The sequence below is a fragment of the Maniola jurtina genome, chromosome 6 (genome assembly GCF_905333055.1).
Source record: "Maniola jurtina chromosome 6, ilManJurt1.1, whole genome shotgun sequence".
NCBI lineage: Eukaryota > Metazoa > Arthropoda > Insecta > Lepidoptera > Nymphalidae > Maniola > Maniola jurtina.
This window is the reverse complement of record NC_060034.1, coordinates 2,164,108-2,188,838: the sequence shown is the minus strand read 5'-3', so window position 1 is coordinate 2,188,838 and position 24,731 is coordinate 2,164,108. Positions and strand designations below refer to the sequence as shown.

The 24,731-nt window shown below is 36.0% G+C and overlaps 1 protein-coding gene across 1 annotated transcript in view; it reads right to left on the bottom strand.

The window, feature by feature from the left end:
* The window catches only part of LOC123865926, a 130,600-nt gene extending 114,454 nt beyond the window's left edge, over positions 1-16,146 (bottom strand). The window contains exon 1 of the mRNA XM_045907147.1: positions 15,941-16,146. Coding sequence (XP_045763103.1) covers positions 15,941-16,010 — 70 coding nt within the window. The 5' untranslated portion in view covers positions 16,011-16,146. The remainder of the gene's footprint in view (positions 1-15,940) is intronic.
* Between the last annotated feature and the right edge of the window lie 8,585 nt (positions 16,147-24,731).

The window sequence follows — 24,731 nt, the reverse complement described above, 5'->3', positions numbered from 1 at the left end:
TTTTATTTTTATCCATACTTTTCCGTACTAATATTATAAATACGAAATTGTGTAGGTATATCTGTCTGTGATCAGCGATTTGTGACTGTTTCGATGCTGCATTTCGTTTTCCTGACTGAGCGTTACCTTTAAATGCAATTCAAAATGACTGATGCCAGAGCTTCACTAAACGGGCATTCAAAGATGCTATCGTTTCATTCTTTCTGATTGCCATTATCATCATCATCATCTAAGGACATCCACCACTGGACATAGGCATCACCGCACCCGGTTTTCAGCCTTCTTAATCCGGCCATTTCCCAGTATCCCATTTATATTGTCAGTCCACACTACCCCACACTTCGCTTTCTTGTACGCGGTCTCCACTCTTGGACTTTTCGTTGCGACTAACTTACGATACTATTATATAAAATCTACGGAATCAAAGTTCTAGAAAGCTTCTATCTTCCGAAAAGCTATTGAATCTAAATGCTAAAAGTATAAAGTGTAAAGCCGATTCACACCAAGCACGTACACGTGACACTTGCTTGTGACACGCGTGAATCCGTAGACATAACTGCACGCATTACGTCTACGTGAACGTTCATGCCACGCAAGCGGTATGCCATGTCTCATACAGTTCCATACATTACAACGCAATGGTACGCGTTACGGCTACGCATACGTGACGCATAGGCGGCCTGTGTGCCCGGCGCTTTAGATACTTTGGCCCTTAGTGGAAAGTAGAAAACTAGAAATATTTTGCTACTCGCTATAGTTCTCGCTTTGTTTGCTATCTAAGGAATGTTTTCATTAAAGTTCTTGTGAACATTTTCAGCGGGACTTTGTTCAAGTGTTTTTGTTTTTAGTTTCATTTATTCTTCACTTAGCATAGTTTTTTATGGTTTGTTTATTTTATACTTCTAGTTGCAACTTGCAATGTTGTGTTGCAGATTTAAATTCAAAATATATATTTTACTTATTTAATTAGGCTAACTTTTGGCTCTCTATTATAACCACGAACTCCGGTACGAAAAAAAGCAAGAAAATCTATAGTAAGTCTTTGCAAAAGAAACAGAAAGTCGTCGGTTTGGAGAATCCGGGCATAAACCTCGTCTTCTTGTAAAGGGAAATTCTTCTTATCTGTGCAAAATTTCAACTTTCTCAGTCCAAGGGTTTGGGCTAAGCGTTCATGAGTCAATCAGTGACTCCAGACTTTTCGTTTTGGAATATGTTTGGATCTCGTTGTAAGGATGATATATAAAATTCTCACAATACTACATATTTTGTAAATACGTACCTTAAAAAATTATCCACTATAGGTATGTTACATAAATACCTACTCAAAAAACGATAAAGCAATCATACCTATAAAATACATTTTTTGAACAGGATTTGGTATAAAAAAAATAAAACAAGTAAGTTTGATTTATAAAGCGTTATCAACAAGTTATCAACCACTGCGCAGGATGTCAGCGCGCCTTCCGGACCCCACCCGGATAAACAAACATATCAAGTTCAGTTAATCGGAGGCGTATGGGAGGGAGATTGTACTATATGGCAGCGGATTTATGTAGGTAGGTAAATTCAATGTTTTAAAAATTGTTATACAGGGTGTAACCAGTACGCTAGCAAGTACGCTAAGTTACATCCTGTATTCTTAAGAGCCCCCGAGACGATCAATCGCGATTGTCAATTTTTACGTGATTGATGCTCATTGTCAATGCCAAATGATCGTTTATCAAGAGAATTGAAGCAATTATCAACTGCAACTACGGTATTGAAGGACATTGATGGAAATTTTGATTGATGGCAATTGACGCACTGTGCATTGACGTTCAGTGACAGCAATTGTCAATCGTTTTTATAATCATCCGGCTCTGTTTTTAAAGATTTCTTGGTAAATGTTCATTAGTGAATCGATATCTTAATTTATAACATTTCTTGGACCAATGTCTAGTTTTTTTCGTTTTTTGTGAGTAGAAACTGCAAGAAAAAACTATATCTGCGTTTGAAATCATATTTCGAGCGATTTGACTTTCTTCATTGCAGTTCAATATCAGACTGAAGCAAGCGCAAAATGATACACCTTGTAACGACCCTAGATTTTACGCCAAAGTGTTATAAAATTATATAAAAATAGTATTAAAATTTTTGCTTCAATTTTATCAAAATCAGGTCAGTGAATAGTTGTAGAGATGTACTTACACATACGAACATAAAATTAATTCCTTTAGACGTTTCAATCTTAAAGTGGGCCGTCCGCATTTTCGAAAAGAGGCAAACACCGTTTGGCATGTCGGTGATGCAGCGGCACGATCGACTGAGGTCGAATTGCGTCGCGAACGATGTGTGCGCGGGCGTTAACGCTCGAGCGGAGTCGAAATCAAAACGTGAACGACGTGACCCGCACAGCGGGACCGCGTGCATTTGCGTCGGCGGACGGTGTCTGCGCGGACGTCGTAATGCACGGAGATAATTAATTTGTTTAACTTCTGTACTGGGGCGATACATAAAGTTTATATTAAAGAATACTGAGTTGATAACACGGACCAAGTTGGTGCTTGGAGAGAAACACTCTAAGCAAATATTCTAATAGAAGGGACCACTTTAATTACACAGATATATTTGTTATATAGGGGCGATACCTCCTAAGATCTAAAAGCGATTTATGTTTGAACTGTTGACGACGTGGCTGCTCAGGCGGTGAGAACCGCATGTCCGCCGGATGCTCGGTGATCTTTGCTTGAGATGGCTAGCGATGATATTAACTATCTGACATATAACAGGCGCGTTGGATGAAACTTATGCGAGGGAGAACCCTAGTGCCTTTGATGCTTTGTAAATCCTAACTGAGGAGAGCCTAGTGTCTTAGGTGCTTTGTGAATCCTTTGCTGAGATGATTCTAATGTGCTTTAATAACAGACTGACCACAGAGGGCAGGTAATACTGCTGTTCTGCTTGTATTCTGACATTCGTTGGAATGCGTAACCACCTTGCAGTGGTTACTCAATATCAATAACATACCAATACAAAATTACGCTAATACATATGTACTGAAGGTCGGGTTAAGGCCTGTGGATATTCCCGCAGTGAGTCTGACCCGTCCTTGAAACCTATTACAGGTCTGTAGTGGGAGGGCACCACTATAAAAATGCTATTTCAGCTTCGGCTGCAACGTGGGATCATAAGTGGAACGCACCACTTCCTAAAGTATGCTTGCATACGCTGCGCTGTTTATTTGGATGATGATGTGTGTGGGGGGGGAGCTACTGTTCTTTGGTATTTTATGTGCCATATTGATCTCTTGATTTATCGAGGGTCCCAGTATGTCGATGGGATACCAAGGGAAGGCAGAAGCTCACCGTACGTGGCGTGGTGGAGCTACGTACCATCATTCACCCTAAACCCTTTTTACGCCAACTAGGGTGAATGGTGCCACTACACAACTTCTTCCTTTACGAAGGAAGGAGCACACACACACACACACACACACACGTGCATACATCTAATAAGTAGGGCTCTATATGAAGTGTTGTCTTGTAAGAGCATTCTCATGATCCTTTCATATTTTAATACGTTCCCATGCGGGAATACACATTTTGATTTTTGAACTAGCATTTGTCTTATCAGACCAAATGCTAAATAAGTATTCATACACAAACATCAAATTTTCAATACTCGAACTCAGTTAGCACTGGCATATGGTCGCTCGGACCAAATGCTTAAGATGCACTATAAGCAAACACACATTTTCAATACACGAACTCCGTAAAGTCGTTTAAGTCTGATGAACTCATTATTTCCGACGCTCTAAAAGTTCTTGGTTTATTATGGACACAACATCACAAGGGGTCCTACCGCTATACGATACACGTGCCACTTTAAAGAGATTATTTTAAAATGTAATCTTTAGAAAGATCCGAAGGAAAAATAGGGTAGAGTTTCTTAGGACCCCGTTAGTTCAGTTACAATTTGGTGCCGTGACCAGGATTGGTCATAACGGCTAACTAGAGTAGGGTAAAGTAGGCGAAAGCCTACAATTTGTTGCTCGTGAAATGGAAAGAGTAAGGAAATTTTGAGTTCATATAGACTTGAACGACTTGTTATCAGGGGTTTGTGGGAAAATATGATTGAAGAGAAGGGAGTAAGAATGTAGTAACTGTCTAATTGACAGGGGGTTGTGGTAGCTGGTTGTGTGTCGTGATTATGAGTGTTAGCTAGTGTACAAGTATTCTGTTTTAAAGCATATATGCGCAAAAGTTATAAGAGATGGTATGTTTGATGATTGACGGAGTTAATGACAGAGAATAAGGAGCGAAAGACAAATAATAGATGAAAGGTGAACAGAGCAAAAGGAAGAAAGTTTGATGAAGCGAAAGATGATAAATAAAAGGTGGACAGAGCGAAAGACAGAAAGTTAGTTTGTCGAAGCGAAAGAGTTAAATATATTGATCGATGATGGATAATAGGTGATGAAACGTGGATTTTAAGTGGAATTATAGGGTAATCATGTTATAGCATAACACATGCTATTACGTGAAATTTTAATAAGTTTTAGATCATGAAGTCATAAAGTCAGATTTCGTGAAAATTTAAGATGTAATAAATGGATAGATTGCTTAAAAAAAACGGAAACATTGAAGGATGGAGCACTAGACACCTTAACTAGGGGAAATCAAGAATTATTGAATTGACGCTTAGGTAATTAAAAGGGGATAGTGGGGAATACGGAAGTACTGTAATTAAATATTTTATATTGCTTAGAAACGAGAGAATATTATCAGGATGTTGTCAAGTGAATGTGTGAGTAAATATTATGTATATTGATTAACGATGAATGATATGACAAAAAAGTGAGCATAAAGTAGTAAGTTATGAAAGGGAAGTGTGTAGAACAAATGAGATATGATGTAAATTCAATAAATAGTCAAATTAAGTTTCAGGCATGGATCGCTTTTGGATCTGGGTATAAGAATATTAATCTTAGGTAAATTCAGCTGTCATAGAATCATAAGATCGGGGGGTTGATCAATGAAAGTGCAAAATAAACAGGAATTGTATTTTCTGGTGTAAATTCTATTCAACATGCTTCATAGAAGGTATTCTTTTCGCATTCTTCATAGAATTTAGGGGGTTGAATGTAACGACCCTAGATTTTACGCCAAAGTGTTATAAAATTATATAAAAATAGTATTAAAATTTTTGCTTCAATTTTATCAAAATCAGGTCAGTGAATAGTTGTAGAGATGTACTTACACATACGAACATAAAATTAATTCCTTTAGACGTTTCAATCTTAAAGTGGGCCGTCCGCATTTTCGAAAAGAGGCAATTGTATCTGTGTATCTGTCTGTGGCATCGTAGCGCCTAAACGAATGAACCGATTTTAATTTAGTTTTTTTTGTTTGAAAGGTGGCTTGATCGAGAGTGTTCTTTGCTATAATCCAAGAAAATCGGTTCAGCCGTTTGAAAGTTATCAGCTCTTTTCTAGTTACTGTAACCTTCACGTGTCGGGGGTGTTATAAATTTTTAATTTACACTTGTTTAATACAAGGTTCGATTATTTTTCTGTGCAATAATTGCTGTCGATACGATGATCATCTCAATCCATCGCCGGCCTACTACTGAGCACGGATCTCTTTCAGAATAAGAAAGGTATAAGCCATGGTCCAGTATACTGACCAAGTGCGCATTGAGAACATTATAGAAAACTCTCAGGACGGTTTTCTCATGTTTTTTTTTCTTCACCGTTAAAGCAAGTGATATTTAGACTAAATTATACTTCAAAAAGTTGGTGGTGCATGCCCGGAAACTTATTCTGGGCCCTCCGATAGATAGATAGATAGATAGATAGATAGATAGAAAGTTTATTATCGAATTCTTCATAGTAAAATCTCCATTATGAACCAGTGCAGTGTTAGAATCCCTATCAAAGAAACGAGACATTCAAAAAATACCTACTAATATTACGGTTACTTGAAATTATATAAATAAACGTTATTTGTTTTTGCTTAAAACAAGTTATAACATTCATACCTACATTAGCCATAATCCTGTGGATTAGAGCTAATCCGTTTTGGTCGAGCGGTCAGAACGCGTGAATCCTTACTAAAAGGTTCTATTTATGTGGGTATTACTTTACGCTACCTACTATTATCTTGTGTTATTAATTTATTATAATTATTAAGGGATTGTGAGTTTGGATCAGGGGAGATTGCTCTGAGTTTCTATAAAACTGTAGTTTTCAATACATGAAAAAACTAATACATAATAAATAAATCAACATATTTTATCTTGATAGGAATATGGGATAAGTCTACAAATTCGCGAAAGAATATTATGGTTGATCTAAGTTCCATACTGCCACCATTGCATCAGTTTTAACCCCCGACCCAAAAAGAGGGGTGTTATAAGTTTCACGTGTGTACTTATCTATGTATGTATCTGTGTATCTGTCATTGTAAAAGTAATGAACCGATTTCAGTTTAGTTTTTTGTTTGAAAGGTGGCTTGATTGAAAGTGTTCTTAGCTATAATCCAAGAAAATCGGTTCATCCGTTTGAAAGTTATCAGCCCTTTTCTAGTTACTGTAACCTTCCCTTGTCGGAGGTGATAAAAATTTTGAATTTACACTTGTATCATTTACATAATCTTCCATTGTATAATATGATTTTCTCAGGAGCATAGTTTAATAGATTTTTTAAATTTGTGTAAAGGCAAGTTAAACCCGTTAGTTAGCCGTGGACTAGATGAAAATGTGGAAGATCGTTTGTCCGTATTGCCTACTACTGAAAAAGCCTATATTCAACAAAAGACGCCAATAGGCTGATGAATCTTTTTACAAGATGGAAATTCATAAAGTGACTCATCCAAATGTTATTCACGGAATGGCGCATTTATTATAAAAGGTGTATCGAAACTTTGGGAAAATATTTAGCTCTCCGCATTGTTGGCTCCTTGAAACGTTTCCATTAAACTTGTTCAGTATATTTACCGAAAGTTTGTCGGGTGTTTTAGTTTTAAGCGACCGTTTATCCTTTTCGCTCCCAAGCTTATAATATGGTGTTCATTGTAAATTTAAGGAAGGAAGGAAGGAAAATTTCTATGGTAGGTAGTATTATTCCGGCCCAGTTTCAATCAGTTGAAACTTTTGAATTTTTTCATAGTGGGGTTCTACGCACTCGTACCAGAGAAAATCTACATGCAAAATCTAAATTTTCTAAACCTAGCGGTTTGAGCTGCATGTATGTCAGTCAGTCAGTTAATTGTGACTTTTATCTATACTAATAATATTATGAAGAAGGATTTCAGTTTCTGAGTTTATAATATGTCCCGAAATCTTTAGAGATCTGTGTTCAAAGTCTTTATTCATGCCCACTCGGTTCCAAGCTTAATACCCGGCAGCCGATACACAAATATGAATATGTAAGCCAAGTAATTTTACATGGTGTTCCGATACAGATTAATTGCGATTCAGTCTCCAAGGATATGCTCACCAGAGATAGAAATGTTTCACTAGATACGACATTCATAGTAACAACTTATCCTAACGAATATCGGTGCTGTCAATCGTAATCCGCTTTAGACGTAGTCTGTAAAATTTGAGCGATAACTCTAAATGATATTATTCAACTCATATTGTAAATAACGGCTATATATCACGATTAATATAATGATTTTTAATTATCTATACTTCGACACAGTTGCAAGATTCGTGGTCATGACGAGACTTCAGTGCTGCGAGAAATGAAGTTTAAGCTATTGAGCTTAAGACACTTTTTAAGCTATAGACAGGATCGAACTACTCGCTTTCTTATTCAAATTAAATTCACGAGCTGTCCGACAAAATATACTTACAACGTCACTATTAACTGTGAATGTCGTACGACGCTATCAATATTATTATTAATCTTCATATTATTTTTTTAGTACATATCACAATACCCCTTATTTACTATTATAATGTCGTTAAACCACGAAATAAGCCTAAAGCCTTATTATTCACGTTATCATATTTGAGCAGGTATAGGTAGCTTTAGGACCTACGGTTCGTTGGGATATGTTGTTACTATGAAGCGCTGTATCTAGTGTAACATTTATGTCGCTGATGCTCACAAATTAACTAATACACAGTTGGTCCCTGGAGGTGATAATGCGTTATCTGTACAAAGCGGCATTAGTTATGCTGTATTAGTTCAAAATTCATACTTACTAAAACTATAAACACAAAAGTTTGTCTGTTTACTACGGTTAAAAATTTTGGATTACCCTATGGAAGTAGGTATACCTCGTTGAATAGGAAATTTAAAATCATTATGAGGTTGGTTAGACAGTTTTTTTTGTTGGTTTCCACGATACTAAGTGTCTGTCAATGCATGAGCAAAATACACAAAAATTAGACTTTACACTTCGACGTAACATTTTTAACACCTTAATTACCTGTTATCTCATAAAGCCACCATGATCCAAGCTTCATAGTCGCTGATCATTCCTCCTTGCTGAAAGTTTCTCTGCGTATGGGCACAATACGCAGGGAAACTTTCAGTGGGGAGGAATGATTCAGTTTTTATTAAATAACGATGGTCTGGCCCGCGCTGGCTCTTAGTCCATAAGTTATGTAATGGAATTTCGTATAGTGTAAGGTATTACTTTTAACTAAAATCCAAAAATATGTTTAAAGCTCTACATTTTCTCGCATAGTCGGGTCCAATACTTTTAATCTTGTTTGGGAAACTATTTATGTGAAGCGCAAACTACAAAACAGAGTGTCGACTGCTCCTAACAATAGCGTTTAATTCTTTCACGACGGCAAATTTATGCGACAATAAACAGGAAATCGCTTTATTTCTCCTGAAAAATGGGAAATTATTGTAGTTTCAACGCTTGTTGGCCGGCGTTATCGTCTAAACGCAATCTATTTAAGTTTATGACTGCGAGTTTGATATTAATGTTGTGGTCAAAAGTAGCAACACCGTCAGATCTAGGTTTGGCTGACTAAAAATATTTATTTTATGTAGGAAAAATAGCTAGTGTAGGTTAGTGTAGGCTGAGATCTATAGAGTGCACTTTGACTTCGTTCAGACTTAACAGGGCTCTCTCCGTCTCTTACTCCATACAATCTAATTTTCCAGACATATTCTAGAATGCAGACATATTCTATTCTAGAAACTAATATCTGTGCCTGTGGTGTTTTAGATTTTTCTAAAAATACCTATGTAGTTTTAAAATTACAGGGGCTCAAAGATTTGTATGTGAATTTTTATGACCGCGTTACTTTGAAACAGAATATTTTAACAGAAATCTGGAAAACCACAGGCATAGATATTAGTTTCTAGAATATGTCTGCAAAATTTCATGGACTTTGGTTGCTTAATATTCAAATGAAATTGGAACTATGTTTGTATGGAGCGAGTGACGGCGAGACCCCTCTTAAGTTTCAGTTGAAACGAGATAGATTTATGCAAGCGATATAACTCTATTATGTCAAAGACATAAGCGACATAAGTCAAAAATATTATAAATTTCCAAACTGACCTAGCCGAGAATCTAACCCAGGACCAGAACTTATGAAACCGTAGCAGTTAAGCACTCAATAGCACTTAGTTGTAGTAACTTTTTGTTACAAACAAGGGAAAATAAACATTTCATTGTATGAACTACGTGGGCCGACTACGCGTAGGCAAGCAAGTGATTTTCAGAAAGCGCTTATGTGAACAAACAACACAGTTTACCTGGAAACAACAAAAATTGACGAAAACATAATCGTATTATATTTTTACAACGTAGAACTCGAAAATCTCGACATGCAACTTGATATACTCGTATTATTAAAAACAACTCAACAAAAAATGCATTATTCACATCTAGACATTAAGAATTTTCTCAGAATTTCTCGTTATTTCAGGCTCCAAATACAGAATTTTTTCTAGAAAATTTACAGAACGGACTTCCGTGACGCAATGGCGAGTGGTTATAAGAGAGAGGTCCCGGATTCGATTCCAGGCAGAGGCAATTATTTTCTAATTTTTCTCTGGTCTGATTCAATGGGTGGTTTCATCGTCACTTACCACCTGGTGAGAACATTAAAAAATTTAATGTGTTTAAGTTTAATGTTTTCACCGAAATTTTCTTTGGTTAGTCGTCTACCCACGACTTTAACCAGAGCAGGGAGCGGAGCGGTGAACGAGGCTGGAATGATCGGATTAATTATAAAGTTACATAGTAAAGACTAGATTAGTCATTCCAAATAAGAATACTTTGATGCGAGTTTGGCCTTTCTCTATAACATAATGACCACAGTTTCATGTTTGAACACGATTTTTTAATATAATAAGCCCGTCTGATAGTAGGTACATTTGATTTCATAGTAAGCACATTATAAATTATGAACGCATAGGGGCCAGTCCACAAAACTAGATTAGTGCAAATGATATCAGAGGAATGACGCGCTTCATACGTTACATTATTTTAAATCTATGATTTTCTTCTATCAACAAAAGTTGACTTTATGCAATATCATCGTTTTTTTATTTGTTCTTCCGCTCGTCGCACCACGCTAAGTTACCGCTCATAGAAGAAAGTTCGTGGACAAGTCATTATACTGGATATTTAAAGCGACTTTGTTATTATAATAATTCATGGAGCTATGTTTATTTTACCTTTTGTGGTAAGAGCCTAAACAACCATTTGATTTGGGAAGATAACTTGCTACATTTTAGCATGACTTGGGAAACTTTGGACACGTCGCAAATTTATAATAAGGGTCGGTTTGTTTTATCTATTGTTCGTGCTTCAAACTGCTTGTATTATTCTAAACTTGTGTTTCAGGAATTTGCTGAGTTACTTACATGTTTGTGGAGTAAACATTACTTTGTTGGATGTTCAAATAATTTGTCATGAAATATAGTAGAGTAATGTTTAAGTAAATTGTGAAAGTCTAGTGGTTAGGATTTTCACCCCCAAATTAGAGGTCAGGAGTTCGATTTCGGGCACGCACCTCTAATTCTGTGATATTAGAAGTGTTTAGGCCATAGTTCACCACGCGGGCCACTACAAACTTTTTTGCTTTGGCGGACTATAGTAAATTAAGGTGGATGTGACGGGTCTGCCCGCGAAATTCAAATTTAATTTGGTTTTTCGTAATTTGTAAACTAATATGACAAAGTAGGATTATGGTATTTTATATGCGACAATGGCAGTATCATCCTCACAGGTTTATATAAAAATCTTTACTTGAAAGGGTCCAATTTAAGAAATTAGCTATAGTATACACTAATTTGCGAGAGTTAGAATTTTCGTAGCTTCGGGTAGCTTATTACAATTTTCGTAGGTATCCCTTGTTTTTTGAATAAAATATATAGCGTATGTCACTCAGTAATGAAGCTATCTACTGGTTAACGAATTTTCAAAATCGGTTCAGTAGTTCTGATCCTATGGGATTACTTCCTACAAGCAAAACAAACTTTATCTCTTTATAATATTAGTATAGATTCCTTGAATACCCTAGAGGTGTACAAGTACAGAATATCTAATAATACCTTATTCCGACAAGGTTGAAAAACCTGAGTCTACACAGAAAATGTAAAATAATTAAGTTATAACTTTGCCTTATTATTTTCATATTAAAATTTTATGAAAGGAAGTAGATAAAATGGCTGACTAGAATCTGATATTGATCTTAATCGTTACAGCGAATATAATCCTTTGAACCTGACGGCTCTATCAGGCTTTGCTGAAGGCATGACGTCGATAATCTTATAGAAAATCTCATTTTGCTCCTAGAAAATTCTTATTCTATACACTTATTAAATTATAATACTTTTTCTACAGAAAAGTTTTACATTTTTCTGCTCTCTCATCATGTTTTCCATGTGATTAACCCTCAACCATCAATAAAAGCAAAATTAGTAGCACAAATTAGGGTTTGTTTTAGCTTTGGACCATACCATTAACCTTTATTTTTCCTTCCAATTTTAATGTAAGTACCCTAAGTAATTGTAAGCCAAGATTGAATAGTGCATTTTCTAGGCAAGCGTGCTGCATCATCACTTGCTAGTAAGTCTGATTGCAGCCAAGCGCTTGTCTATAAATTAAAAAAAATCTCATAGCTATGAATATGACTTGTGCAACCCATTTCGTTTTTTATTGGTGTTCAAAGTTTACGAAACTTTAACCGCCTGTCGTGGACCTAGACCTAAATAGTCGTACCCCTTTCCCCTGCAACTAAATAAAACGTAGGTAAATCTTTAGTAATATAAGACTAAAAATTATGGTTTCAACCTAGATGTTTCAGATTTCAGTCCGCCGCCCCCTAACCGTTTAGCTGTTGTGGTTTTAAAATAAGTTGATAAAACTAGCCGAATCCCACATCTTCGTCCGCAAGATAGAAGGCTTTTGAATTGAATTGAGGAATCCCAGGGGAACTCTTTACTTTTATGGTGTAATAAGTATTAGTACCTGTGTTTGTACAATGTTCAAACAATAAAAAAGTCTGAAACTGGGTCACCATGACTTGGAAACTCTACAATATGAAACATTATACAAAAAAAAAGAATCCCCTACAAAAAATATAACGGAAGTGAAAGAGTAATAAGCTTTGAATTTCTACCATAGTGAACAAAAGCACTTTGCTATGTAACTCTGAAAGACAAAATGGTAAAAATGTTACGTCGGTAAAAGCACTGACGTAATACTTTTCACAGTACAGTTTATTTAGCGTCAAAGTAATTTTGTCGGCACTTATTTAGTAGGTATTTTATTATTCAAAATGGCAAGCACGAAATTATTTTTTGCTCTCAAAGAAATTGTACGAATTTTTCTACTAATAAACTCAGACTTGATAAGCCCTTTAAATCGCGGGCTTCAAAAAAATGAGTTTTTTTTTAATTTGACGTGTTTTTGTTGACCAATCCATAAAATTTGTACCGATTTTAATAATTTTTATTTAAAAGGATGTTCCATCAGGTTTGTTTCATTATGTACACATATTATGAGAGTAAATCGCTCGCACCATATTACACAAAATTCGTTACATTCTTTTTTTCTTTTCTTTTTTAAAGAATATTTGCCATGCTAATCATGACTAATACCCTCCTCGTTCCCCTCCAATTAAGCGTAAAGCTTGTGCCAGGAGTGGGTACGACGATAGTGCAACGGGTGGGGTTAGAACATAGATATGTAGGTTTGAACCGCCGACCTTTCGGAATTCAGTCCGCTCCTTAACCGTTGAGCTATCGAGGCTCTAAACACTATTCCACACTTTATAAACGAATAAGTACAAAACGCTAACGCAAAATATATAAACATATTTTACTAAATAAACTGATGCTTTTAAGAAGAAATTAGTGATAAGCGCTGCGCGGAAATATGCAAAAAAAAACCACAACGTTCACGAAATTTCAGTCGCCCTTTTTAACTAACGACTGAAGAACGTGTTTTTCTCATATTTCCCGAACATTTACGATTTTCCCTAAATCCTCTCTTAATTGTTGGCTACCTCGTCAAACCATGCCACTTTAATATCCTTCTCACTTAATTTAGATAAGATAGAAGATTAGTTGATAACTAATAAAGGGTGTCCATTAGAAAGTCATCGCAAGTAGTGAATATAATGTGATGGTAATAATTTCCTAGTCAACGCTTATTGGCAATCAATCATTTAACCGTATCGCAGAGTGATTAGCACAACCTTGCACAACTGTACATTTTATAAGTGTTAGCCTGGCTTAATTGAAATTGATGAGTTTATAATGTCTATTTTGTTGTTTTGTTTGCGAAACAATGGGTTGTTTTTATTATTGTCGGGAAATGAAAAAATGTGTTTTTCAATATTTCTAATCCCCTATTCTGTTATTAGTAATCCTTATCTATATTAATATTACTGAAAATCCGAAAATGTGTCTATCTTTTCCTACTATCAGATTTTTAAAGCCCATTCGTTAAACCGATTTTGACGAAGGGCTACCTCTTTTTACCCCGGAAAATCAACGAGTTCTCACGGGAATTTTTAGAATAGAATAGATTTTTATTCAAATAAACTTTTACAAGTGCTTTTGAATCGTCAAATAATTTACCACTGGTTCGGAATGCCGGTCCTACCGAGAAGAACCAGCAAAAAACTCGGCGTTTGCTCTTTTCAATTGTTAAATTTAATAAGCCACGCACAAGAAATCACTGGTATTATCTAACAAGGAATAGGTAAATATGATAGAAATGCAGAGCAAACTAATATAGAGAAAAATAATTACCTACTCTAAAACGTAGCTTCTGTCGAGATTGCATACGTGAATTGGTACGTGGGGATGGTACGCGGTTAGGTACGCATATGATTGCTACGTGGTTAGGTACGCATATGATTGGTACGTGGTTAGGTACGCATATGATTGCTACGTGGTTAGGTACGCATATGATTGGTACGTGGTTAGGTACGCATATGATTGGTACGTGGTGATTGGTACGTAGTGATTGGTACGTGGTGATGGTACGTGGTTAGGTACGCGTATGATTGGTATGTGGTGATGATACGTGGCAAAAAAGACCTGGTGTGGTAGGAAGTAGGAGAGACCAGGCATTATAGTGGGAATAAAAACTTTCCAAGTGCGAGTCAGACTCGCGCACCGAGGGTGCCGTGCTCGGGTATTTTGTGTCATTTTGCACGATTAATCAAAAACTATTATGTGTAAAAATAAATAAAAAAGCCCTTTTATATGATAGCCCATTTGGTATAGTTATCTTACTTTGAAAATTGAAACACATTTTAATTTTTTTTTTGTGATATAACCACAAATTCACAGTTTTCAGGTTTATTCCTTTACTTGTGCTATAAGACATACCTACCTGCCAAACATGATTCTAGGTCACCGGGAAGTACCCTATAATTTTTCTTGATGGACGCGATAGACGGACAGAGAGATAATAAAGTAATCCTATAAAGGTTCCTTTTTTCCTTTACAGGACTCTAAAAACATGTGCCATCATGAAATACGAAAGTGGGCAGGTATCTACCTATAAAATCTATAAGTAAATGTTTACCGAAATCACAACCGAAACTGATCTACATCAAATAATTACTGCTATAATAATATAACGATTTTCCGATAGGTACCTATCCAGTACCACTTATACTCAATGATAACATTGAGAGATCTTCAAAATATTATCTTAATATTCCATCGCGGAGTCTGCGAGTATGTTTATCTCTTATGGATTATCCTGTGAAGGGCGGAAAGGGCGAAGTGTAATGGTGTATCCGCGTAATGCTGTGTAGGATGTGCCACCCATATAGGCAAAAGGGCACTGTTTACCACCTATAATACTAATTATTATACTAATTTAATGAAATTAAGTTCCTGTATCGTACACAGTTTATAACGAAACTGCGTACTTTGGTGGACCTCATCAAGTGTATTTTATTTAATATTTATTTAGACATGTCATATTTTAAAACGTACGATTTATTTTATCATCATGTGTTTAAACTTAATTAAAACCTGTATGAATTATTGCAAAATAAATCCTTGGCAAGCTTGGTAAGTATTAAAAAATCCAAGTCAGACAAAAAATCACCTTTTTTGGATTATAATCAAAATTCAATAAAATGAATTCAAACTTCAAAAAAAACTCAAAATGAGTGAAAAAAGAAATCAGAAATCATTTTTTTAAATCATAAATGACGTACGGTATAGGTACCTAGCACAAACCACCAACACAAAAACTTATTTATTACATTGCATACTCTATCAAAGTAGAGCTCCAACATAAAGCTTAATAAACGCTACTACTTAATGAAAAACTTAATTAAACACCCAATCAAAACGACAAATACATAACAATATAATACAACACCAAACGAAACTCCCAACGGTCGAAACTGAACCTAAATAAACAGGAAGCCGCAACCATCAGACCATAACACGGACCCCTCGCGTCCAATTTGACCCCCAAACTTACATCTAACTTACCGTTAAAACAGGTGAACAACCATAGCAAAACGGTGCACATATGCCCAAAACGTTTATCTTTACACACCATTGCAACAAAATCATCGAAACACAACACTAAAACCTCACTGAAATCAAACGTGACGTAACATAAAGTTCGCCGTAGAGGGTTACGGTATACGGGATTCGTCGTAGTGTGTGAAATTCAACACACCCGCTCGCGACGAAGGCTGGCGTTCGACTGAAAAGCAAGTAAGCCTTAACAGGGGGGCAGGGGTGTGTGTTTTGTATCCCCCACGGAGATATTTAGAAAACCACGTGTCCTAGTCAATTTTCGTCGTCATTGAGAAGGCTTTTCATTTTTGTTATTGCTTAAACGGAGCCATTTAGCTGAATGTTCAAGTGTAATTAAAGGTACAAGGCATCGTCTTTTATTGCGAGCTTTTATGTTTGTTGGTGGCTTCTGTCAATTTGATGAATGCTGTTTTGAGAGGCATTTTCTTGTTTTTAACCCCCGACCCAAAAAGAGGGGTGTTATAAGTTTGACGTGTTTATTGTGTATTTGTGTATCTGTATCAGTGTATCTGTGTATCTGTCTATGGCATTGTAGCTCCTAAACTAATGAACCGTTTTTAATTTAGTTTTTTACAGTTACGGCTTCTGAAACACAGACCACTTATGAAACTAATCTTTGTAGATAAGCTGCTTACATTATTGTGTGCGCTGTAACTTTTATACTTGGCATAATATTGTATATCAAATCTTTAAAAAGAGCAAACGGCGAGTTTCTTTGCTCGTTCTTCTCGGTAGGAAAGGCATTCCGAACCAATGGCAGTAGGTACCATTATATATTCTGTGTCAATGGTAGACGCATTTGACGATTCAAAAGTACTTGTAAAACTTAAATAATTAAAAATATTTTTACTTTATTTTTTAATTTATTGGAGATTTGGACAGAATATTTGTATACGGCTATGTCTTCTACTCTCGTGAGATTTGCATCTTCTGTCTTACTCATCAGCAAGAACGCATGTTATATGCCACGTAAATTAATACGAACGCAACATAATATATCTGTGTCACCTATAATGTTAAGATCTGAATATTATTTCGGTTTTAATATGGGGATTGTAGAATGATTTTATAACGATTATTCGAAATTCCACTAAAACTCGTATCAAAGTTGTCGGTTCCGGCTAAAGTTCGCTATGTTAGGGCTGCGATATCGGCGGCCTCAAAGGCAAGTGAAGTCCCAAACTTTGCGGCTCCACTGCGCGGGTTGTGAACTTTTATGAACAACTTTCATCGTTTGTGAAACTTGTCACACGTGGGATTTTTTATCTATAGGTTTTAAAAGGTCTTTATTTTGAACTATGACTAGTTGATTCACGTGTATTTGCAGTAGATTACGCATGATCCAAGCGATTCTTTCCATGTGAAAATTCCATATTAATAAACATTTACTGTGAGTTGGCGTAGAGTCTGTGTGATGTAAAAGATCTTTGGGAAAACGATCTACCTACCTACCAAGTACCGATAAAAATGTCGCAAACTGAAGGTCACTTAGACAAAGTAACAAACAAAGCAATATACTAAATACGATAGGTCACAATTTTATTACGGTCAGTTGAAAAGAAACTCCCTGTTCATATAAATTCGACACAGCTAAATGGCATGTGCGACATTTATATGTACGGCTGAGTTATTGTTGGACCCCCATTAAGTTATAGAGCAATAAAAGGTTTCCGGCTAATATCACGGAGCGATTTCCAAAAGGAAACCCACTGTCTCCTGCGTCACTGCCACCGGATGTTTGATTTGCGATCTCTGTGATAATGTTACTCTCCTTTTATTTTTTACTAGATGATGCCCGCAACTGCTTCAGAATGAATTTCGTGATCAAGATCAACCCATCGCCAGCGCACTACTGAGCACGAATCTCCTCTTAAAATACGAATGTAATATACTCTATCCACGGAGAGAAGTTACAAACGAACCTATGTTATCCGTGCTAACTATTTCGGTAAATAGAGTAGTACAGAAAACATAGACTCGTTTGTGATTGGTTGTTTAAACACGCATATACCTAATGGTTAACGCCCACTGTCATTTTTGTCGAACCGATTTTCTTGGATTACAGCTAAAAACACTCTCGATCAAGCCACCTTTCAAACAAAAAAAAAACTAAATCAAAATCGGTTCATTAGTTTAGGGGCTACGATGTCACAGACAGATACACAGATACACACGTCAAACTTATAACACCCCACTTTTTGGGTCGGGGGTTAAAAAATACATAGCGAATTTTGCATGCACAGCTATGAAATGTAGGTACGACAAGTGGCACGGTTCATGATCGCCGAGTGTATTGTGGGGCGTCAGGCAAATGTATACTGGGCTCTTTAGCTTTGCGTGATTGCGGCCGAACTTTACAAACAAGCATCCAAACTATCCCGTTGTAATTCGGAATGTAGGAACGAGGCACGCAAATCGAATGCTACATAGATTGGAAACGGCGTTTTACCTACTTCTTTGTAGTGAAGTTATAAAATGAACTATTCTTATATTCCTAACTCGAGGAGTTCGCTAACACACTTTTGTTTGCTTCAGTTGGAATTAACAATGAAAGTATGTAAACAATTTGAGCAAATCCGTTTTTAACATGGTATAGGTAATTGTTGAATGTAAAACTAAATAGTTATCATCATCATCATTATGTTGAACCTATCGTCAACCCACTACTGAGGATGGGTCTCCTCTCAGAATGAGTCTGCCACGCGGACCCAGTGCGGATTGGCAAAATTCACACATATTATGTGAGAACATTGTTAACCCACTCTCAGTATACGCACACACGCACACACACGCACGCACATGCAGGTGCACGCATACACATACACGCATTCACACAAACACTCACACACACAAGAACTCTCAGGCGTGCAGGTTTCGTCACGACGTTTTCCTTTACCTTAAAAGCAAGTGATATTTATTCTGAAACGCACATAATATTATCGAACGTCTTAACCACTAGGCATTTAGGGCTCCGGCATATTAATACTATAGTTTTTGTGGCACTGAATGTAATTAAAATAACCTAAATAGCCCATAGTTATTTCTTTCCTATACGTTCCAGTACTTACCACACAACATTAAGTATATTATGCATGATTTCACTTCCCGGTAATTTTCTTTAAGGATATCTAATACATTACAGAGAAGGTCCATTTTTCCACGCTAACAATGTTTAAGTTTAAACTTTTAAAAGCAAACTGAAGAGTGAACACAATTTATACTTACGCCGCAGACGCTGGCAAAGAAAGTCGTTTAGAAGATATATTAACTGAGAAAATGCAAGCGAATACCGGACCCCTGTACTACATCCTACGGACCTTGATTTAGGGGGATCACTTGGTCATTATTTGTGTTAGAATTACTAGCGGAAATAACATATAAAATTGTCTTTAGGAAATCCAAAGGGTCTGAATAATGGACCAAAAAATACCTTGTACCTGTACTTTAATAAAGCGAATATACTGGGTCTGTAGTTTTGTTTCATTTGCCCAAATGATATTTTCTAGATCTTGTAGGTTACCAGATTTCCGTAAAAGTATACAGGTAGTTTAAGATTTGTACGTAAATCTAATTTTTGTATGAGTGTTTCCACTTAGTAAAAATTTCACCTTTAACGGGATATTTGAAAAACCTAAAAAAGCTAGTCTAAATAGAAAAACTCACTGACTGACGAACTGACTGACTGATCTATCGACGCACAGCTCAAACTATTGGACGGATCGAGCTGAAATTTGGCATGCAGATACAGCTCTTATGTCGTAAACATCCACTAAGAAAGGATTTTTCAAAATTCAACCCAAGGGGTAACATAGGGGTTTGAAATTTTCGTAACCCACGCGGATAAAGTCGCGTTAATAAGCTAGTCTAATATATAAAAAGAAAAGTCCTGACTCACTGACTATCTCAACAACGTCCAGCCCAAACCGTTGGACCTAGAAAGCTCAAATTTTGTACATATATTCCCTTGGTAATACAGACAAGGAATAAGGCCAGATTTCCTGAATTCCCACGGGATAGGGAATACAAAAATTATATCTTTATCTTATATCTTTCCGTACAAAGCCGCAGACGGTCGCTAGTCTTCTATACTAATATTATAAAGAGGTAAAGTGTGTAAGTTTGTTTGTAGGAAGTAATCTCTGGAACTACTAAACCGATTTTGAAAATTCTAGTGCCAGTAGAAAGCTACATCCGTTCCTGAGTGGCATAAGCTATATTTTTTTTAGGGTTCCATACCTCAAAAGGAAAAACGGAACCCTTATAGGATGACTTTGTTGTCTGTCTGTCTGTTTGTGTGTCTGTCTGTCTGTCCGTCCGTCCGTCGTGTCTGTCAAGAAAACTTATAGGGTACTTCTCGTTGACCTAAAATCCTGAAATTTTTCAAGTAAATAGCTCTTATAGCACAAATAAAGGAATAAATCTGAAAACCGTGAATTTGTGATAAAATCATTAAAAAAAAATTAAAATGTGTTTCAATTTTTAAAGTAAGATAACTATACCAAGTGGGGTATCTATCATATGAAAAAGCTTTACCTGTACATTCTAAAACAGATTTTTATTTAATTTTATGCATAATAGTTTTTGATTTATCGCGCAAAATGTCGGAAAAATTACCTGAGTACGGAACCCTTGGTGCGCGAGTCTGACTCGCACTTGGCCGGTTTTTTTTAATTAGAGATCCCTGTGTAAATTATTGCTACCCCGCTAACCCGCTAACAATACTATGCTTATAATATGATGGTAGAAATATGGGTTAGAATTCTACAAACAACTAGAAAATATGCGTGGTAACAATACCATTTATTGTGTAGCTAACGACTTGTGGGCAAGCTGTCTCCAAAGCAGGCTAAGCGCTGAGCTTTGTTTGCTAATAGAAAGTGTTTTATGATAACATCGCTTTAATGGAACTTTATACGCTTTTACGATTGTGTAAAAGGAATAATTGATTTTTATTATTTTTTAACGATCACTAAGTACCTACGTAAAAGCGGTGTTTTGGTGGCGCACTTGTATTCCGAAAGTCGGGGGTTCGATTACTGGCTCCCTCATATTTTTCTGAGTTATGTGCGTTTTAAGTCAACAGCAAGAAAAGAGCAACCGCCGAGTTTCTTGCTGGTTCTTCTCGGTAGGAACGGCATTCCGAACCAGTGGTAGACTATTTTGACGATTCAAAAGCACTTGTAAAAGCAATCAAATATTGTTTGCTTTTACGGTGAAGTAAAATATGGTAAGGAAACCCGCATGTCTGAGAGTTCTCCATAATGTTCTCAATGGTGTATGAAGTAATCTGCACTTGGCCAGCGTGGTGGACTATGCCAAATCCTTTTTAACCCCCGACCCACAAACAGGGGTGTTATAAGTTTGACGTGTGTATCTGTGTATCTGTCTGTGGCATCGTAGCTCCTAAACTAATGAACCGATTTTAGTTTAGTTTTTTGTTTGAAAGGTGGCTTGATCGAGATTTGAGAGTGTTCTTAGCTATAATCCAAGAAAATCGGTTCAGCCGTTTGAAAGTTATCAGCTCTTTTCTAGTTACTGTAACCTTCACTTGTCGGGGTATTATAAATTTTTAATTTACACTTGTTATCATACTGACAGAACACCCGTGCTCTGTAGTGGGCCAATGGATTGCCCGGTGCCCGGATTCGAACCCCTGACTCTCCGAATAGGGCCGATGTCTTAGTCACTAAGCTTTCACTGCTCCCTTCTATTATGAATTAGCTTGTTCCCGCGATTTCCTTCGCGTAGACTACACAAATTTCAAACCCCCTTAGGAGTTGAGTTTTCAAAATTCCTTAAATTCCTGTGTCTTGATGGATCAGTCAGTCAGTCAGCCTTTTATATATTTAGATTCTACGAATAATGAGTTGTTTTTAGAATATTATAATGTGGTTAGAACACGGCAAAAGTTTTCAAACGTATGTTAGATCACGCTCAGGGAATCCGGATCCGAGGAATCAAATCCGGAAAATATATGCAGAGGGCGCCCTAAGTGATATCTGATAAGAGTAGAGCATATTCTAATGTTATGCTATTAATAACTAGATGGCAAATATTCGTATCAAAATATGATCTGTATTATTTGTCGTAGTTGAAGCAATCACTTATCAGGTTAGCCATATGGTCATTGCCACATGAAATTGAAATAATATGCTTTATCACTATCATATAAAGAAACACAACAAGTGTAAATTAAAAATTTATAACACCCCCGACAAGTGAAGGTTACTGTAACTAGAAAAGAGCTGATAACTTTCAAACGGCTGAACCGATTTTCTTGGATTATAGCTAAGAACACTCTCGAGCAAGCCACCTTTCAAACAAAAAAAACTAAATTAAAATCGGTTCATTCGTTTAGGCGCTAAGATGCCACAGACAGATACACAGATACACAGATACACAGGTCAAACTTATAACACCGCTCTTTTTGGGTCGGGGGTTAAAAATAAAACATTACACAACAATATTGTATAATAGTAAGTAAGTAGCACAATTTACATATGCTTTGTTTTCAACATAGTAAACAAAAGTCATATTTCATGCATAATTTCAGTATGAAACCTATCAACCTGTTAGTAACGCTTCTTGCTAGGTTATACAATTTTAGTTTATGACACTTTTTGTACCGAAAACCGGCCAAGTGCGTATAGGTGTTGAAGGATTGTATACTTATTCAATGTTCCTTTAAAGAATATTATTATCGAATTAATAAAAACGTAAGTAAGTGTTGATAGGAGTTCTGCTGTTTTTTTCCCACTAAAAAATCCTTATTTATATGACAAGCAACCTGGTAATCTGCAGAATACTCTGCTAAAATCATACTCCTTAAAAAAATTGGGCAAGAAATAACGAGTGATCACAAAAAGCACTCGCAACTTTTTAATTTTATCTTAACACGAATGATAAGCTAATTAATTATATCATAACCTTATAAAACGATCTTAGTCCGCAATTTCAAGTTGGCATAATTCATAAAGTTAAGCGCTTTAACAGGGCTCTCTCCGTCACTCGTTTCATACAATCGTAGTTCCAATTTCATTTGAATATTAAGCAACCAAAGTCCATGAAATTTTGCAGACATATTCTAGAAACTAATATCTGTGTCTGTGGTGTTTTAGATTTTTCTAAAAATATGTAGTTTTAAAATTACAGGGGCTCAAAGATTTGTATGAAAATTTTAAGACCACGTAACTTTGAAACCGAATATTTTAACAGAAATCTGGAAAACCACAGACATGGATATTAGTTTCTAGAATATGTCTGCAAAATTTCATGGACTTTGGTTGCTTTATATTCAAATGAAATTGGAACTACGATTGTATGAAACGAGTGACGGAGAGAGCCCTCTTAATGTTGTGTGGTAAGTAGTACTGGAAGGTATAGGAAAGAAATAACTATGGGCTATTTATATTTATTTACATTTATATATCTATTAAACTTATAGAATATACAGGGCATTTTTATTACATTCAGTGCCACAAAAACTATAGTAGGTATAAATATGCCGGAGCCCTAAATGCCTAGTGGTTAAGACGTTCGATAATATATATGTATGTGCGTTTTAAGCAATCAGAATAAATATTACTTGCTTTTACGGTGAAGGAAAACATCGTGATGAAACCTCCATGCCTAAGAGTTGTTGTGTGTATGAGTGTAAAGTAAAAGTAAAAAAGTAAAGTGAGTGAGTGTGTGTGAATGCGTGCGTGTATGTGTATGCGTGCGTCAAATGAAATTGGAACTACGATTGTATGAAACGAGTGACGGAGAGAGCCCTCTTAAAAGACAGCCAGCAATTTTTAGTTTTAATTAATTTCGAAATAAAAGCAGCGTGCTCGCAGTTATTCAGCGCTTAAAATATTCTTGGTAGGTATTTAGTGCAAGAATTTAGTTTTAAGTAAGTGCCCACAACTTTGAAATTTATTATATCAGAAATACTAAACTGCATTTACCTACAGACCTAGCTAAGGATACCATGGCAAATATTAGATTATTAAGTAATACATATAAATAAATAAATAAATAAATAAAGGTTTATTTAGCTCATATACAGAATCACACACAAAAACAAAAAAAACAAGAATAAAAATAAAAATACAATTAAACTTGAATATTAATTAATCTTAAAACTAGAAAATACTATTATACAATTTTTGTGTCTGTGAGCTAAAAGGGCTTTGCCTCAGCAAGATGCTGCAGTATTTGACTACTGCAGCAAACCATACAATACCTATAATACATATATCTACAATTAGTAATTTTTATTACGAAATCTAGTTACTTTCGTCAGATATTCAACTTTAGTTATCTTTTTGTTCGTCTTGTATTACTAGTTGTCATGTTCCTCAAAAGGAAAAAAGGAACCCTTACAGGATAGCTTTTTTTTTTAATTTACATATAGCGTGTGCGAATCCAACTCGCATTTGACCGCTTTTTTTAATGTAATACTAGCTGACGCCCGCGACTTCGTCCTCGTGGATTTAGGTTTTTCGAAATCCCGTGGGAACTCTTTGGTTTTCCGGGATAAAAAGTAGCCTATGTGCTAATCCAGGATATTACCTATCTCTATTCCGAATTTCAGTCAAATCCGTCCAGTAGTTTTTGCGTGAAGGAGTAACAAACATACACACACACACACATACAAACTTTCGCCTTTATAATATTAGTGTGAAGGTGCTGATAGTAAGAGCTATTCTCGCCAATTTTAAGCCAAAGTTGCATGGTTGTAGTAAATATAAGG